At 51.0% G+C, this 17848-nt stretch overlaps 1 protein-coding gene across 2 annotated transcripts in view; it reads left to right on the top strand.

Annotated features, from left to right (window-relative positions):
- The window catches only part of ETS1 (ETS proto-oncogene 1, transcription factor), a 174620-nt gene that overhangs the window by 132737 nt on the left and 24035 nt on the right, over positions 1-17848 (top strand). For both annotated transcript variants that reach the window (XM_038753736.1, XM_038753737.1), the window contains 4 exons: positions 9479-9598; positions 10693-10893; positions 14143-14220; positions 15838-16089. In XM_038753736.1, the coding sequence (XP_038609664.1) occupies positions 9479-9598; positions 10693-10893; positions 14143-14220; positions 15838-16089 (651 nt within the window). The remainder of the gene's footprint in view (positions 1-9478; positions 9599-10692; positions 10894-14142; positions 14221-15837; positions 16090-17848) is intronic.

Consider the following 17848-nt stretch of genomic DNA (forward strand, 5'->3'; position numbering starts at 1 on the left):
CCATCTCTCATTTCCAAGTTCTGTCCACCTGGCCACATTTCCTTCATGACCAATCTTTGACTAGTTTGGCCTCCTCGTGGTAGGACATTAGGAGTTAATGCCATGATGCAGCCCATCTTCTGCCCAATGCCAAGAGACCAGAGCTGGAGTTGGTTTACCCACAGGTTCCTTATGCCAAATTCCACTTCCTTACCAGAGACTCTCCCCATTATTTCTTTTCATTCCACTCCCCAGTAGGGACAGCCACGGTTGGGGACCCATCAATCATGACATCAGTCAACTTATGAGCCTGAAGCACTGTTCTAAGCAAGCACTTGGGGAAGTATAACAGAAGCAGGTCCCTGACCTCAAAGAGCTTACATTGGGAGCTCTCTGGCCCTTCAGGACCCTTGGAACAGGTCATCTCAGGCAGTGAGACTAAGGGACTGCAGGATCAGCCATATCCTGGAGAGCCACTGAAGCTGTTGATGTTTCCATCTATGCAAAAAAAATGGGAAGGGAAAGTGGATGAGGATGGGTTTTCTATACTTTAAATTCCCTGAGGGCAGTGTACATGTCTACCGACTCTTTTGGATTGTACTCTCCCAAGCGCTTATTACAGTGGTCTGCCCACAGTATGTATGATTAATACGTGCCATTGATTGATTTTCCCTTCTCTCTATTCGTGGCTGGCCAAAACCTCTCTTTTTCGGCTCTGAAGAGTGGACACAAACTCTCCAAGGCAAAGAATCTTGTCCACCCTCCAGATCTTCCAGTCGATGCTCTGTCTCTACCATCGGGGTTTCTGGGGCATACCCATGGAAGGGGACTGTGAGCAGTTATCCCCATTTCCTGCCTTTGCCTCTGGCCAGGAGGTGGGTTCTTTAGGAGGGTCCATCCCATGAGTCCAGAAGCCAGGGGAGAGGGAGCCTGGCAAAACCGGGGGAGGCTCAGATGGTGGGAGTAGATGAAGAGGAATGGTGGGAAGGGACTGGCTCGGGCAGGTGGGAACAGGAGAAGGGCTAGTGGGTCGGTGTGGACATGAGCAAGGGGACTGTTTGCACTCATATCCACCCAATAGCCTCCTCCCAGAGTGCTGCCATTCCTCTACTCAGAGCATCAAACATGGATATTTTTATGCAGACATTAAATGATGTATTCGGCTCTTTGATCCTGATATGTGCAGTAGTACCAGTGGTGATCTGGTTTGGTCCCGACTCACGCTGTCTTGGTGAATAATTTTGGGCCTGTCTACCTCTCCTGTCAGATTGGAAGCTCCTCAAGGGCAGGGAATGGGCATCTTGTTTCTGTTGGGCTCTCCTGAGTGCTTAGTGCAGTGCTGTGCAGGCAGCAGGCAATTCATACATTTCTCTAGTCTATTAATTGAATGTGCCTGGCCAGGAATTGGGATAGCCTGCACTGTTTGTTTGTTTTTTTCCTTTAAATGGTTATTTGTTAGCACTTACTATGTTCCAGGCACTGTACTAAGTGCTAGGGGAGATATAAGATGATCGGGTTGGACACATTCAATTATATTTTCATTCAATCATATTGACTGAGTGCTTACTGTGTGCAAAGCACCATGGCACTGTACTGCAAAGGACTCATAGTCTTAATCCCCATTTTACAGATGAGATAACTGAGGCACAAAGAAGTTAAGTGATATGCCCAACATCACACAGCAGACACGTGGCCTAGCAGCAGTATGACCTAGTGGATAGAGCACGGGCCTGGGAGTCGGAAGGATCTGGGTTCTAATCCCATCTTCCAGCACTTGTCTGCTGCGTGACCTTGGGCAAATCAGTTCACTTCTCTGGCCCTCAGTTACCTCACCTGTAAAATGGGGGTTAAGACTGTCAGTCCCATCTGGGACAGGGTTCTGTGTCCAACCTGACTAGCTCATTTCTATCCCAGACATTAGTACAGTGCCTGGCACATAGTGAGAATTTAACAAATACCATTAAAAAAAAAAGTGGCAGATCTGGGATGAGAACCCACGTCCTCTGCCTCCTAGACCCATGCTCTTTCCATTAGGCCATGTGGCTTCAAAGGGGATAGTTCTTCTAGAGGCGATTGGAGTTTCACAGGCCAATGGCCTGCGTCTTGACATCTTGTCCCTTTAGCAAGTAGGTGGCTGGAGACTTTTGGCATGGGGGTCACTCTTGGAGGGACTCCTGTCAGGTAAATAGCAAGACTGATTTCCCCATCTCATCTGCGCTGCTCTAGAGGGAAAGAGCTGAGAGTGGGCCCCCTGCCATCTCCCTCCCTGGAAGATGGAAAGGCGGCTGGAAAGAGGCTCCTTGTTTGACAATAGACTGTGCCAGGCCGGTGAATAATCCAGATCCTTCTGGTTATGGGAAAGGGAAAGTCACTCACACAATCAGTAATAATAATAATGGTACTTCAATCGCATTTATTGAGCACTTACTGTGTGCAAAGAACTACTTGTTAAGTGCTTACTATGTGCCAAGCACTATTTTAAGCTCTGGGGTAGATGACAAGTTAATCAGGGTAGACACAGTCCCTGTCCCACATCGGGCTCACACTCTTAATCCCCATTTTACAGATGAGATGAACTGAGGCCCAGAGAAGTGAAGTGACTTGCCCAAGGTCACATAGCAGACTTATGGAGGAGCTGGGATTACATGCTGGTGCTTCTGACTGGGCCCCTGCTCTAGCCACGAATAGGATTTACTGAGCGCTTACTGTGGGCAGAGCACTGTACGAAGCACTTAGGAGAATACAATAGAAGAATTTAGTAGAGTTGATGGACACATTCCCTACCCACAGATGAGCTTTCCTCAACGGTCATATGAGGACAAGATGCCGGCTCTCTGTCCCTCTTCAACTGTGAGCCCACTGTGAGATGGGTTTTGAGTCCAATCTGATTGTCTTTATCTGCTTCTGTGCTTATCCCAGTGCTTGATACACAGAAATCCCTCCATAAATGACCAATCAATTCATAGTACTTATTGAGCACTTACTACTCTGCACTGTATTAAGCGCTTGGGAGAGTACAGCATACTATTATACGATCCCTGTCCACAAGGAGCTGACGGCCTAGATCACCCTTATGATTGTATATCTCCCTTAAAACTAAAACAGAGTGAAAACACTGTTGCTACATTTCCCATGCATCGTTCTGCCTCACACTTCCCACTCGGAAAGTAGAGTTCAGCTCTGGGGCTGAGGGAGGTATGTATCTTATGCACACTAGGAAGCAGTGTGGCTTAGTGGGAAAAGCACAAGCCTGGGAGTCAGACGACATGGGTTCTAATCCTGGCTCTGCCATGTGTTTGCTGTGTGACCTTAGGCAAGTCACTTCACTTCCTCTGTGCTTCAGTTCCCTCATCTGTCAAATGGGGATTAAGACTGTAAACCCCATGTGGAACAGGAACTGTGTCCCACTGGATTACCTTGTATCTACCTCAACGCTTAGAACAGAGCTTGGCACATAGTAAGCAATTAACAAATACCTCAATTATTATTATTACTTCCCCCATTTTACAGCTGAATAGATTGAGGTCCGGAGGGGCTAAGTGATTTGTCCCAGGTCACACAGAAGCCCTGGAGAGAGCCAGGAATCCTGCCCCTGTAGTGATGCTCTCAGTGAATTAGGGAAATACCCCTACCTTTCCCATCCTTCTGCTTCCCCTTTAGGAGAATAGCAGAAACCACCAGGCGCAGTAGCAGGGTCCAGGGGCCAAAACAAATTAGGGTGTTGGAAAGGTGGTAGGGGCAGAGGGGACTCGAACCCAAAGGCCTGGTCCTTGGCGATCTCAGGTCTGGCCGTGCTCTTGGAACCAACCATCTGCTTTCCCCTTGAACACTTCCTCCACAGCCCAACCTGTCAATCGTTTCCATCTGTCTGTCTTCCCCATTTGATTATAAGCCTTTAGAAGACAGGCACCATGTCCTTTGCTCTCCCAAGGGTTTAGTACAGGTCTCTGAACTCATCTGTCTTCTGATATAATAATAATAATAGCATTTATTAAGCACTTACTATGTGCAAAGCACTGTTCTAAGCACTGGGGAGGTTACAAGGTGATCAGGTTGTCCCCTGGGGGGCTCACAGTCTTCATCCCCATTTTACAGTTGAGGTAACTGAGGCCCAGAGAAGTGAAGTGACTTGCCCAAAGTCGCACAGCTGACAATTGGCAGAGCTGGGATTTGAACCCATGACCTCTGACTCCAAAGCCCGGGCTCTTTCCACTGAGCCACGCTGCTTCCCGATATATCAGAGAAGCAGCGTGGCCTAGTGAATAGATCATGAGCTTAGTAGTCAGAAGGACCTGGGTTCTAATTCCAGCTCTGCCAATTGTCAGCTGTGAGACTTTGGGCAAGTCACTTCACTTCTCTGAGCCTCAGTTACCTCATTTGTAAAATGGGGACTAAGACTATGAGACCCATATGGGACATGGGACATGTCCAACCTGATTAGCTCGTACCTACCCCGGTGCTTAGTACAGGGTCTGGCACACAGTAAGTGCTTCACAGGTACCATTAAAAAACTGATCTATTGGTAAATCTAGGAAACGTGGCAAAATGGTCCCAAATTGGTGTAACAATAGTAATAATAAGATTTGTTAAAGGCCTACTATATGTCAAGCGTTGTACTAAATTCTGGGGCAGATAAAAGATCATCAAGGGGAGATTCAGTCAGTATCCCTCATGGGACTCTTTTGATCTCACATTCCGGACAAAGAAGCTGAAAATGGTGACCGCAGAACGAGAAATGTTGGGATTAATGAGATGAGGTCCAATGGGCATGAGGGGAAAGGTCCTTGGAGAAAGGCAAGAGTAGTAGTAGTCATAGTCTTTATTGTGTACGCACTGTGCTTAGTGTTTGGGAAAGGTCAATCGAAACACAAGATATGTTCCCTGACCACAAAGAGCTTCCAATTCAATGAGGGAGATGGACATCAATAGATTAACCAATAGGGTCATCAGACTAAGTAACTGACAGGGCAGTTGATACTAATAATTGCAATAGCATTTGTTAATTCAATCAGTGGTATATATTGAGCACTTACTATGTGCAGACCACTGTGCTAAGCACTTGGGAGTATGCAAGACAACAAAATTCGCAGTCACATTCCCTGCCTATAAGGAGCTTACAGACTAGAGATGATACTTACTATGTGTCAAACTCTGTTCTAGCATTGGGATAGATACAAGTTGATCAAATCACACAGTCCCTGCCCGACATGGGGCTCACAGTTTAAGTATGGGGGAGAACACACTTTAGACTTTAAGCTCCTCGTGGGCAGGAAATGTGTCTACCAACTCTGTTATAGTATAGTCAGTCAGTCAGTCAATGGTATTTATTGAGCACTTACTGTGCAGAGCACTGAACTAAGTACTCGGGAGAGTATGCTATAACAATAAACAGGCACATTGTACTCTCCCAAGCATTTAGTACAGTGCTTTGCACACAGAAAGGTCTCAATAAATATGATTTATTTATTGAACAGGTATTGAATCCCCATTTTACAGATGAGGAAACTGAAGCACAGAGAAGCTAAATGACTTGCCTATGGTCACCTAGCAGACAATTAGCAGAGCCAGGATTAGAACTCAGGCCCCTCTCTGGCACGTGTTTTTCCTTTAGGCCATGCTGCTTTGTGTGGTAAAGCCTTACCTCCACGGGCTGGTGGCCTGGGATTGAGGGCCCGGGGGTTGACGTCACTGAACGTCCAGGGCCAGGTGTGCTGAGCAGGCCCGATTGGCCGGGACGTCTCTGTCCTCCTTTGAGGGGGATTCGCCACATCCAAAGCAGGGTAGATCCGGGCCCAGCTGGAATTTGGCAGTCTGGAGTAATGAAGAGGAGTCTGAGATGGTCTGTGATGACAGCAAGCATGGCCTGGCCTGGATCCACCCAGCTGCTTCCTGAGGGGAGAGTGAGCGGAGACCGGAGACCCCAAACCTGTAGGCCGGAAGCGAGGGCTTGGTGGAGGAGTCAGCTTTGTCACACCTAGGTGTTTAGAGAGCGTTTCCACAGTGTGGGGAGCTCATTTCCTCTAGGCCTTTCCCCACACCCCAAGCCCTTGGTCTCCCCCTCCAGCTGGAGGGCTTTCTAATAATAATGATGATGGTATTTGTTAAGGATTTTCTATGTGCCAAGCAATGTTCTAAACCCTGGGGTAGATAGAAGCTAGTCAGGGTGGACAAAGTCCCTATCCCACATGAGGCTCACAGTCTTAATTCCCATTTTCCAGATGAGGTAACTGAGGCAGAGAGGAAATAAGTGAATTGCCCAAGGTCACACAGCAGACAAGTGGCAGAGGGATTAGAATCCCAGTCCTTCTGACACCCAGGCCCGTGCTCTATCTACTAGGCTATGCTGATTCTCTCCCTCAGAGAGCCGGCTCTCTTCCCTCTAGACGGTGAGCTCTTTGTAGACGGGGAATGTGTCCATTTGTTCTTGTACTCTCCCAAGTGCTTAGTACAGTGCTTTGCACACAGTAAGCGCTCAATAAATAAGAATGAATGAATAAATGAATGAATCTTTTTCAAGCCCCCAGTGCCAGGAGAAATCCTCCTGGCAGCTCTGCGGCCACCCCCTCCCCCTCCCGCCCGACTCCGGGCTCTCCTCTCTCCACCCCTGTTCCCCGGCTCAGCCTCTTGGCCTGCGTTGTGTTTTCCACATGTGCTGGCCAGTCCAACTTCCGCCTGCAGTAAAAGCCATATCAGCGAATCGTAAATCTGAAGGGGAACCTGAGCTGGCCTGGTGGGTGAGGGGAGAGACCCTTAACTGGTTCAGTGCTGGATCATAAGCTCTTCCCAAGCAGGCTAAAGGGTGCTGTCCTCTCTTGCGTTTTCCCCCGAGGGCTTAAGTTTCTGAGCCAGCCTTCCAGGCTGCCTGGTCTCTGGGGACCCAGTGTGCTTGTCCCAGTGACTCACTGGTTTTCTCCATTGTTTGATGGGCTGGGTAATCTGTGACTCCTCCCCCCCCCCCCCCCCCCATTCCCCACCTCCCCCTTTTATAATCTGGGATTTTCCAGCTTTCAGTCAGCCTTCCTGGCCGGCCCACCGATTTTCCCACTGGATCTTCAGGTCTGTCCTGAGGTGACCCGAGTTGCCTTGTGCCAGTTTCTCTGGCAGGGACAAGGGCACCACATCCTGGCCTACACTGGGGGCGGACCGTCTCTATATGTTGCCAACTTGTACTTCCCAAATGCTTAGTACAGTGCTCTGCACACAGTAAGCACTCAATAAAAATGATTGAATGAATGAGGCCTGGCTGGTCAGTGGCTGCAGTGGGCCCTCTTTTCTTGGGCACCAGAAATGCCCGCCAGAGTCACTGCCAGCTCAGAGTTGTCCCAGATGGTAGAGGCTGGATTTTTTTAGCCCTCTCCTAAACCTAATGTCTCCAGTCTCCTGGAATTTATTTTCATTTTCAAGCCTCCAACATAGCCTCTTTCCATTGCCCCCTTAGCTAACCTTTCAGCATGGTTCCGTGCCCAAAGTGGAAGGAACTGGGCCAGCTAACAGGTGCCTTCCTTCTCTGGTCATAGAGAATGATTTTTCTTGATGCCCCAAATCTGCCCATCAGCCTTCATCTCCAGTTGTCATTCTAGCCTCTTCATTGCCCTCCCCCGACCCTCCCCAGAGTTCTCCAACTCAACCAGTCAACCACCCCTGCTGAAGCATAGCAGGCAACAGTGTCCATGAAATTTGGGGTCATGGTGGACCCTACTTTCCTGGCTTTCCAGATGCTGGGTCACTGGTTAGACCATTGGTGCCTGGATGCAACCATACTGGCATGGATCGGAAAACAGCATGGCATAGTGAATACAGCACGGGCCTGGGAGTCAGAAGGTCACAGGTTCTATTCCCGGCTCCGCCACTAGCTTCCTGGGTGGCCTTGGGCAAGTCTCTTCACTTCTCTGGACCTCAGTTACCTCATCTGTAAAATAGGGATTAAGACTGTGAGCCCCTTGTGGGACAGGGACTGTGTCCAACCTGATTGACTTGTACCCACCCCAGCACTTAATACCGTACCTGGCACAAAGTAAGAACTCAACAAATACCACAATAATTATTATTATCGGTGCTTGAAGCTTGGAAGAAATCAGTCCATGGGAACAGTATAGATTCACTGAGCTTCAGGTCTTTTTTCGAGAACCCTCCTTTGGGTTTTTCTGGGATTTTGTATCTGGGGAGAACATCAGAGGTTTCAGGTTGTGGGCCTGGCCCTGGTGAACACGAGAGCCAGAGAAATCAATCAATCAATCTTATTTATTGAGCGCTTACTGGGTGCAGAGTATTGTACTAAGCGCTTGGGAGAGTACAATACAATAGAGTTGATGGGCACATTACCTGCCCACCACAAGCTTACAAGATTGGATAGATTCATGGATGCTGTGCTAGGTCCCCAGAGGGAAAGCCAAAGATGAAGAGCGGGGAGATCAGAATTGCTAGGGGCTCAAGCCTAGCGAAGCAGGAAAGCCTAGTGGACAGAGAAAGGGCCTGGGAGTCAGATGAAGCTGGGTTCTAATCCCGGCTCTGCCACTTGCCTGCTGTGTGACCTTAGGCAAGCCTCTTCACTTCTCTGTGCCTCAGTTACTTCATCTGTAAAATGGGAGTTAAGATTGTGAGCCCCATGTGGGACATAGACTTTGTCCAACCTGATTAACTTGTACCTACTGCTTAACAAAGTGCTTAACAAATACTACCAAAAAAGCCCTAATTGTGAGGGTAGGTGTTCAGAAGGGCAGTCACTGTATGGTTCGCCTGAGCATCCTGTTGACCCTGCAGGAGACCAAGGTGTGCTTCTCATCTCATGGGCTGGAGAAAGGGTAATGGAACCCATATTACCCAGGGTCCCATTATTGGCCAACCTGGCATGAAGACAAGCTGGCATAGATCGCGGGTCACCAACGCCACGCACACTGCACAACCGTGTCTTCCAGCTCCCACTGTCATCCTCTGCTGCAGCTTCTCCATGAATCACTGTCAGTGTATTTATTGAGTGCTATCGGGTACAGAGCACTGTACTAAACACTTGGGAAAGTCCAGTGCAAAGAATTGGTAGACATATTCCCTGTCCACCACAAGCTTACAGTCTAGAGGAGGAATGCATGGTGCAAGGGAACATTGTGGAGGAACAGAAAGTAGGTTCCTTGAGATCGCTTGCAAAGCAGTGCGAGACTCCATCCCCTTTTTGTGGGCAGGGACCTTGTCTACCATCTCTGTCATACTGTACTCTCCCAAACTCTCTGCACACAGTCAGCACTCAATAAATACCACAGTTATAGATTTCCTGATTCTAAAGCCTACTCCTTCCTACTTAGGCTCTGGGACAGGGACTGCATCTGAACGTATAGCCTTTTAGATTCCCCAGTGCTTGGCACATAGTAAGTGCTTAACAAATACCATTATTATTGTTATTATTATTCCATGTCCTCAGTAACTGCTCTCTTCTCCCCCTCTCTCCACAAACACCCGCAGGACTCTGGCTGTGGTCATTTACATTCTCTTGCTCTTCCTCTTTCAGATATGGAATGTGCGGATGTACCCCTGTTGACTCCCAGCAGCAAAGAGATGATGTCTCAGGCATTGAAAGCCACTTTCAGCGGGTTCAGCAAGGAGCAGCAGCGGCTGGGGATCCCCAAAGGTACAGAACGGCCCTCCGGATTGGAAGCTCCTCGAGGGCAGGGATCGCGTCTGCCAACCCTGTTGTATTGTACTCTTCCAAGTGCTTAATACGGTGCTCTACACAAAGTAGCATTCAATAAATACCTATGGGGTGATGGGGAATGGGAGGTAGGAGGAAGGGGGCAGCTTTACCTGTGTCTGGAAATGCAGCGGCCACATACCCCCTCTGCAAGGATGCTCAAGATGGGCTGGACTCCCTTCCATTGGGGTAACCCAGGGGTGGGCTTCTGCTCCAGGGAAGAGTCGAGCTGGTTCACCCCAGCCCCCGGGGCCGTGAGAAGGAGCACAAGGGTGGTGCTAGATTGAGGTTTGAGTGAGGGCGGGCCTGATGCAGAGCAGGGAAGAGCAGGGGTCTAGTGTTCTCGGAAGATGCAACAGGCCTTGGTTTCTTCTGACTCAGAGAGCCAGCCAGACTTTTACCTGGCTCCTGTGCCCACCCTTCTTCACCCCCTTACAGGTCCCAAGGCAGAGAAAAAGATGGCAGTCTGACCCTTGATCCTGGGCCTAAGGATGTCAGATCAGTCCACTAGATTCCCCATTGTCCCTTCGGAGGAGTCCAGGAGAGGGATGCCTCCAGAATTGGAGACTGGCTTCCCTGGACCCTCATTATGCAACTGGGCTGAGGGTCAGAGCAGGACACCTGGGAATTCTTGAGGGAAAGGAGGGACTCAGTTCCAGTAGTGCTAGAGGCCACACTGCCCGTGATCCCAGATTGGAAAATAAGCACCAGTCTGCTGTCCCGGGGCTTTGGGGTAACCAAAGTTGATGGGAAATCAATGTCCTTGGCCTCTCTTTGTCGGGTTCTTTTTATTGTTTTTTCTGAGTCTTTTCTGAGCCTAATGAACCAGGGATGGATGGGGGACAAGGGTGGTTCTGGGAAAGGTGGGTGGAGTAGGTGACAACGTTGTGGGTGTCTTGTTGGAGATGGTCTAAACCAATAAGCAAACCCATGCTGCTGCGGCTCTACCTGTGCCCCCGGTCCGAGCAGCAGGGTGGCCTCCTGCAGTCCCTCCGGGGGCTCACACAGGGGTCCTGTCTCCCCCCACGGTGCAGATCCCCGGCAGTGGACGGAGACTCACGTGCGGGACTGGGTGATGTGGGCCGTGAGCGAGTTCAGCCTCAAGGGTGTGGATTTCCAGAAGTTCTGCATGAACGGTGCTGCCCTGTGCGCCCTGGGCAAGGACCGTTTCCTGGAGCTGGCCCCGGACTTCGTGGGAGACATCCTTTGGGAACACCTGGAGATCCTGCAAAAAGGTATTGGGGCACAATGGGGGTCTACAGTGGTGGGGGGGGTGCAGCCGGGGTTGAGACTAGAGCAGTTGCAGCTCTCTATTAAGAGAACAAGGTTGGGCACTCTAGCCCGGCTCCACTGGGGGCCCTGCAGGGTCCCTTAACTAGTCTGGACCTCAGTTTCCTCATCTGGTAAATGGGGATTAAATACTGTTCTCCTTCCCTCTTGGACCGTGAGACCATTTTGGGACAGGGACTGAGTCTCCTCTGATGTATCGTATCTTTCTTAGTACTTGACACAGTGCTTGGCACTCAGTACATAACCGGTACCACAATTATTATAATTGTTATTATTATTTAAAACAGCTCCAGTGAGGGCAGACCAGGGGCACATTCCAGGGCCTCCAAAAAGACTAATGGGCTCAGTTTGCCCATTTGCCAATGCCCCTGGGGAGTGCTGGTAAGTGGGGAGAAATGGCATTACACCTGGCATGACTAAACTGCCTCAATAACAAAAATGAGTGTGTTGGTTAGATTTGGTGGTGTGGTGCGTTGGTGTGTTGGTTGCTTCCTCTGTGCCAAAGTGCACTGCTGAGTGCTGGGGAGATTCAGATTATCAGATCAGACAGAGAATCTGACTCACATGGGCCTCCAAAATTTTAAACAGAGAAGGAGAGCAGCTGTCTTATCCCCATTTTACAGATGCTGAAGTCAAGGCTCAGAGAGATAAATTGACTTGGCCAAGGTCTGGCAGCTGCTCAGTGGCCAAACTGCATTTTGAAGCCGGATGTCCTGATTCCCATTCCCACACCCTTTCCACTGGGCCATATGGCCTCCTCCCCATCCCCTCTTCCTGTCTTGTGAAGGGGCTGGGAAGGATCCCACCTGAGTCACCATGCTACTCAGCGTGGTACTCAGTGAATTCATGGCTCTGACAGCCACCGATGAACTCTGGCAGGTCCCCTCTCCCCATGCCCCGACAGAGCTGAGAAAGAGGACATAGGCTTGAGTTAAAGTAGGAGAGATCAAGGTTAGATGTGTGATAGAACTTCCTGGCTGCCTGAACGATAGAACATTAGAAGGGAACAGATGCCCAGTTTCCCCGGTGGCTAGGCCTTGGGCCCTACCAAAGAGGAACCAACCAAGGTGATGCTCTGAATCCTGGATCCTCAGATGCTCTAGGCAGAAGGAGGCAGAGCGAAGCAGAAGGACCGGTGGAAGGATATGAGTGCTTCGCATCAGGAGATCTGGCCTTCCTCTTCCTTTCTCCCCTCTCCTCACCCCCAGCACTCCCAGGTGCCTGCCCCTCCCCACCATCGGGTGACCAGAGGCTATGTGTGCCTGGCTGCCCTCAGGGAACGGGAACAGTCGTGATCCAGTCCCAACTGGAGCAGGGGGGTGTGGGTTGCTCGGGGACACGGTGTCATAACCTGGGGAGGGGAGGCCCACTGCCCCAACCGACCCCTTCCCACCTTTTCGACTGGGGTGACTCACCCACCGCAGGCCCTGCTGAATGTAAACATGGCAGCAGGCGGCTACCTCAGGCCTCGGGTGTAGCTGCTCTTAGTTTTCCAAGTTTCTTCTCAAAATAAACCCCGGTTCCCAGCAGTCAGCAGTGCCCTCCAGCTGACCGTAAGCCTAGAAGAGCGGTGCCCTCTCCAACCTGGGCCCGCCCGCTCCCTGTGGTCGCCCTCCCTGGCCCTGCCCACCTCTGGGAGAGGGGGCGGCACTGGGGGGAGAGGGGAGGGCAGCTCTGCTGAGGGAGCAGGGGCTGGGTGGGGGTTGGGGGCCACTTCGTACAAGACCTTCCTTTGTTTCAGAATATTTTTCCATTCAGCAGCGCCCGGGGGGAGGACCTCAAATTATATTCGTCCGGGCCTACGAGTGTTATCTTTAGTTCTTTCCTTTAGCCCCTGCGAAAATAAACGCTGGGAAGCAATCAGTAAATGCTTAGGGAATAGCCACTCGTTCATTACTGAGGATTGGCAGGCCGTATGCAGGCTTTCCTGAAAACCTGGATGGATGCATGCACACACACATACATGCACACACACATGCACGCGTGCGCGCGCGCACACACACACACACTTCACACAGGCACCAAAAATAGGCAAATGAATGTGGAGAGTAGGAGTGGCCATCTGGGAAACTGACTCGAGGGGTTGGGCAGCCAACCCAGATTGAATTTTGTCCACCGGAATAGGACCCAAAAGGTTCCTCTGTTCTACACGTCTGCTATTGGCTGATCTTGCCTCTCCCTGGTCCTAATCCCTCCCTGAGAGGAAGGATCTATCTGTGGGGCACCCTGTGGACAGTGGAGTGACAGGGTGCTCCCGTGGGTGGGCTTTTTGGCAGACCCACAAGCCAGATGCTCAGTGACCCCCCAGCTCTATGGGGGGAGCCATAGTGGTCCCTGGGGGAATCAGGTTAAGGAAATCAGCAATGGCAAGGACATGCCTTTGTCGTTGAGAGCCCTGACAGACTAAACCACTTATCTGCCCTCCTCCTTTTTCCCAGAATGTGACTCTTGCTTTCTGGCAAGTCCTGACTGGACCACTCAGGCTCCCTCCCCGTCGGCTCCTGCCATTGACTTCCATGGCTCGGACAGATACCTCTGAGGAGATCGGAGCAGTAATAATAATGATGGTATTTGTTAAGAGCTTACTATGTGCAAAGCACTGTTCTATGAGAGGCAAATTCTGGATTTTGAGGATTAACTCCCTAGGTTAGGGAAAGCTCAGTATTCCCAAATGGAAGCAGTGGTGTCATTATATTGGGCTGCTTGCCCCAAGAAAAATAAAGGACATCATGTGTGTTCCAGGTCTGGTATTCTCATATGGCTAGATCCAGGCCTGTTCCCCGGACCCTGTCTCCTATGGTTTCCCGAAGCTGACTTGCCTCAGTCCAGGCCACGGGGCTCCTTGGAGATAAGCAAGGGTAGTTAAGAGGTGGCCTCCAGGGTAGAGCAGGTCACTGCACTCTGGGACATAGAGCCCCATGTCCCCCATTAACATCCCCCGACAGTACTGTGTGGGAGACCACTGGCTCTCTTGCTAGGCCAGCAAGACTGAGTTCTAAGCTTCTGGACTTCCCGAATGAGGGCTCTCCTCCCCAAGCTGGTGTTCCTGCCATGGAACCACAGACTAACCTCAGGAAAAGAAGTCTGGGACCTCCCAAGAAGGGTTAGCCTAGGCCTTGTCTTGGAGATGCCTTTGGACCCACTGGGCTTTTATGTTATCTCTGACACCACCTTCCCTCCCTTGTCCCCTACAGAGGACGTGAAGCCATACCAAGTGAACGGAGTCAACCCTGCATATTCAGAATCACGCTATACCTCTGATTACTTCATTAGTAAGTCCTGCTCCTCCTCCTCCTCCTCCTCCTCTCCTCCCTCCTTCCTCCTGCTCTCCCTCCTTTGCCCTTCTCCTTCTCTTCCTCCTCCTTACCTCCTCCACCTTCCTCCTCCTCCAGTGGGGAGGGAATTGCCTGTGGTTTCCTTTGGGGGAAACTTCCTTTAGAGTTTTCTCCAACTTGGATATAGGTGTCCCAGTAAGGCTCATTTTAAGTTTTGTGAGCATTTCCGATATCGTGCTACCCAAGGCCCTCTGAGATTTTACTTCTGGGAGAACCTGAAGGTCAGAGAGGTGCAGTAATTGGCCCTAGCTCATCCAGTAATTATCAGCAGAGACATTAGAACTCACAGCCCTGGAGTGTCTGTTCTCCTTTTATCTCTGCGAACCACATTGCTTTCATGGCACAGGGTGTGTGTGTGCATCGTGGGTAGGGGTGTGGGGTGGGGATCCTATTTTTGCCACCATCCTTTGCCTCCTGTGGATCTGGCCCTGATCCCAAAGGAATGGAGCAGGGGATGGCCGTGTTAGGGTGTGTGAACTGTTAGGGGTGATCGTCGGTGCCTGGCAGAGGGGACACCAACAGCTTTCCCTTGAACATGTGATTTATTCAGTCTGATTTTACTCTTTGTAAATATTTTCATGTCTCTCAGCTCTGTTAGAATGGAAATTCTTTGTGAGCAGGAATCAGTCTCCTGCTTTTTTTGTGCCATCCCAAGTGCTTAGTACAATTCATTGCACTTAGTAGGTGCTCAATAAATGCTATGAGTTCTACTATACACTTTGCCACCTGGCACATAGTAAGCGCTTAACAAATACCACAATTATTATTAATATTATGGGAAGCAGCATGGTGTAGTGGCTAGAGCACAGGCTTGGGAGTCAGGAGGTCATGGGTTCTAATTCCACCTCCGCCACTTGTCTGCTGTGTGACCCTGGGCAAGTCACTTCACTTCTCTGTGCCTCAGTTACCTCATCTGTAAAATGGGAATTAAGACTGGGAGCCCAATGTGGGACAGGGACTGTGTCCAACCCGATTTGCTTATTTTCTCCTCAGGGTTTAGTACAGTGCCTGGCATGTAGTAAGTACTTAACAAATACCCTAAATGTAACTATTGTTATTACTATTATTCCTGTTACTATAACTACTACTACTGCTGCTGCCCCTGCTGCTGCTGCTATTCATCTTATGTTGATGATGATGGTATTTGTTAAGCACTGACTACGTACCTAGGACTGTACTGAGCACTAGGGTAGACACAAGATAATCCAGTCAGACACAGTCCCTATCCCACATGGGATTCCCAGTCTAAGGAGTCTTATCCCAGGCTAATTTGGTTCAGATTTGGTGGCCTTGAATTCATTCATTCATTCATTCAATCATATTTATCAAGAGTTTACTGTATGCAGAGCACTGTACTAAGTGGTTGGGAGAGTACAATATAACAATGAACAGATATATTCCCTGCCCACAGAGAGTTTACAGTCTAGAGTGAGTGAGTGAGTCGGGCCGTCCGGTGATGTTCCAGGTGCTGGGTCCATGGTAGGAGGGACCTGGTAGTTGAGGGGGACAAGTGGCTCGCCTCATTTCTCTCCTCCCCTCACTTTCCGCCCACAGGCTATGGGATCGAGCACGCCCAGTGCGTGCCTCCGTCGGAGTTCTCCGAGCCCAGCTTCATCACAGAGTCCTACCAGACTCTGCATCCCATCAGCTCAGAGGAGCTCCTCTCCCTCAAGTACGAGAGTGACTACCCATCACCCGTTATCCTGCGTGAACCCCTTCAGGCAGACAACTTGCAGACTGACTACTTCACCATCAAGCAGGAAGTTGTCACGCCAGACAACATGTGCATGGGGAGGACGAGTCGTGGTAAGCAGAGCTCCTCCTCCCCAGGTCCCCTCAACAACCCCCACTTGCTTTCCTGGCCTCTTTGATGGTGTCTCTGTCTGTGTCCTGGCTTCCTTTCCACCCGCCGCGCTCACCCTGTCTGTGTCTCCTGCTGGCCTGCACCAAAGTTGGGGATGGTAAAGAGAGGTGCACATTGGACTTGCAAACCCCGGCCAGTTGCTGTCTCCCACCAGGTGTGAGGCTGGCCCCTGGGGCTGCCCTGAGTCCGGGGGATGCCACCAAACTGACCCAGGATGCCGTCCCCCTCCTAGCAGCATCCTGGTAGGAGAATGCTAGGAAGTGGCTATGGGTTCAGGTAGCCTCACATCTCAGCTCTGGGGTGAGGGGTCTGCTGCCCCACTCCCGACCAACTTCCAGAGGACCAGGACAAGGCCTCAGTGCTGGCTTCTGAGAAGGACTAGCGTGGCTGGCGTGGCCTGGTCATTTGGGTTCAGTGTCTTCCAGCATGTGCATGGCCCTTAGAAAGGCAGGTCCCTGCTCAGAACACTTGACCCTCCCCAGCTGGCCCTGCCCACTCCACTCTCCTGCAGCACCAGACTGGCATTCTAGCAGCTGTCTGCAAGCAGGATAATCCCCCTGCAGCCCTCAGTGGGTGTGAGCCTGCATGTCCATGAAACACGGCACTTCCCGAGCATGGCTACTTGGGGCACCAAGGTGGACTGGCTTGGCCCCATGACAGCGCAAGGGTGGGTTCCAGGCCACCTGCGGAGATACGACTGGGGCCATGGGAATGTGACAGGAATAAGGATGTGGGTGATCGTGGTCATGGACCTGGTGCACACAGACTGGTGCCCTCCCTGCCCTCCTGGAGCTACTGGTCTGGGGAGGTCAATGTGGCTCAGCAGGGGTGCTCATTGAGAGCGGCAGGCGAGTCTCCCCCTGGGGTCTCACAGCAGCGATCTGAGCTGAGCTTTTACCCTCTGCAGTCCCGGGCTACCGATACCTCCAGGCAGACATGGAGTTTCTTCCCAGGGTCTCCTTAGAAACAAAACAGCCAACTACCCCTCCCGAAATCTATGGGGATCCCCCATGTTCCGTGTCTTTCTTGTCGGCGAGGTAGCTCCCTGGGCTGGAAAGAGCAGGGTAGGGGGAAAGTCCCCTAAAGAACTCAGACCCTCTCACAGTTTGAGCTTGTTTGTGCAACCGGTGGATGCGTGGGATGGGTGGGGTCCCTCTCTACCTTCCCCTTTTTGCCTTTTATTTTTGTGTGTGTGCATGTGTGTGTCTTTATGTGTGTGTGTGGTGGGGGGGGTGGGGAGCAGGGGTTGTGTATCCCTGCCCACAGGAGGAACAGGGTATTGCTTTTCTTCAAATGAGTCAGAGCCTTAGAAAGGCTTGGTACCTTAATGGGTCTCTAAGTCCCCTCCCCACTCTGCTAGAGCAGACAGCTTTATCAGATGTGGGAGACAGGTCCGGCCCACCAACCCAGAGGCTTTGGCGGCATCTGCTTTGCTCTCCCACCACCTCACTGCCTCCATCCATCTCCGTGTGCCTGTTCCTAGCTCTGCTCCTGCCCATCGTGGAGCCTCTAGGAAGACCAAGTGACCATACTCTCTTCCTCCATGCAGGGCCTGGCCCTGGCCCGACATGTCAGGCCACAGATACCTTGGATGTGGGAGGACGTAGGCTGTCAACACCTGTCTCTAGGTGGGGGAGGGGGAGGGATGGGGGGCTGCAGACGACCCAGGGGGTCTCGCCACACCAGGACTGGGAGAAAGAC

Source organism: Tachyglossus aculeatus, chromosome 11, assembly GCF_015852505.1.
Source record: "Tachyglossus aculeatus isolate mTacAcu1 chromosome 11, mTacAcu1.pri, whole genome shotgun sequence".
Classification (NCBI taxonomy): Eukaryota; Metazoa; Chordata; class Mammalia; order Monotremata; family Tachyglossidae; genus Tachyglossus; species Tachyglossus aculeatus.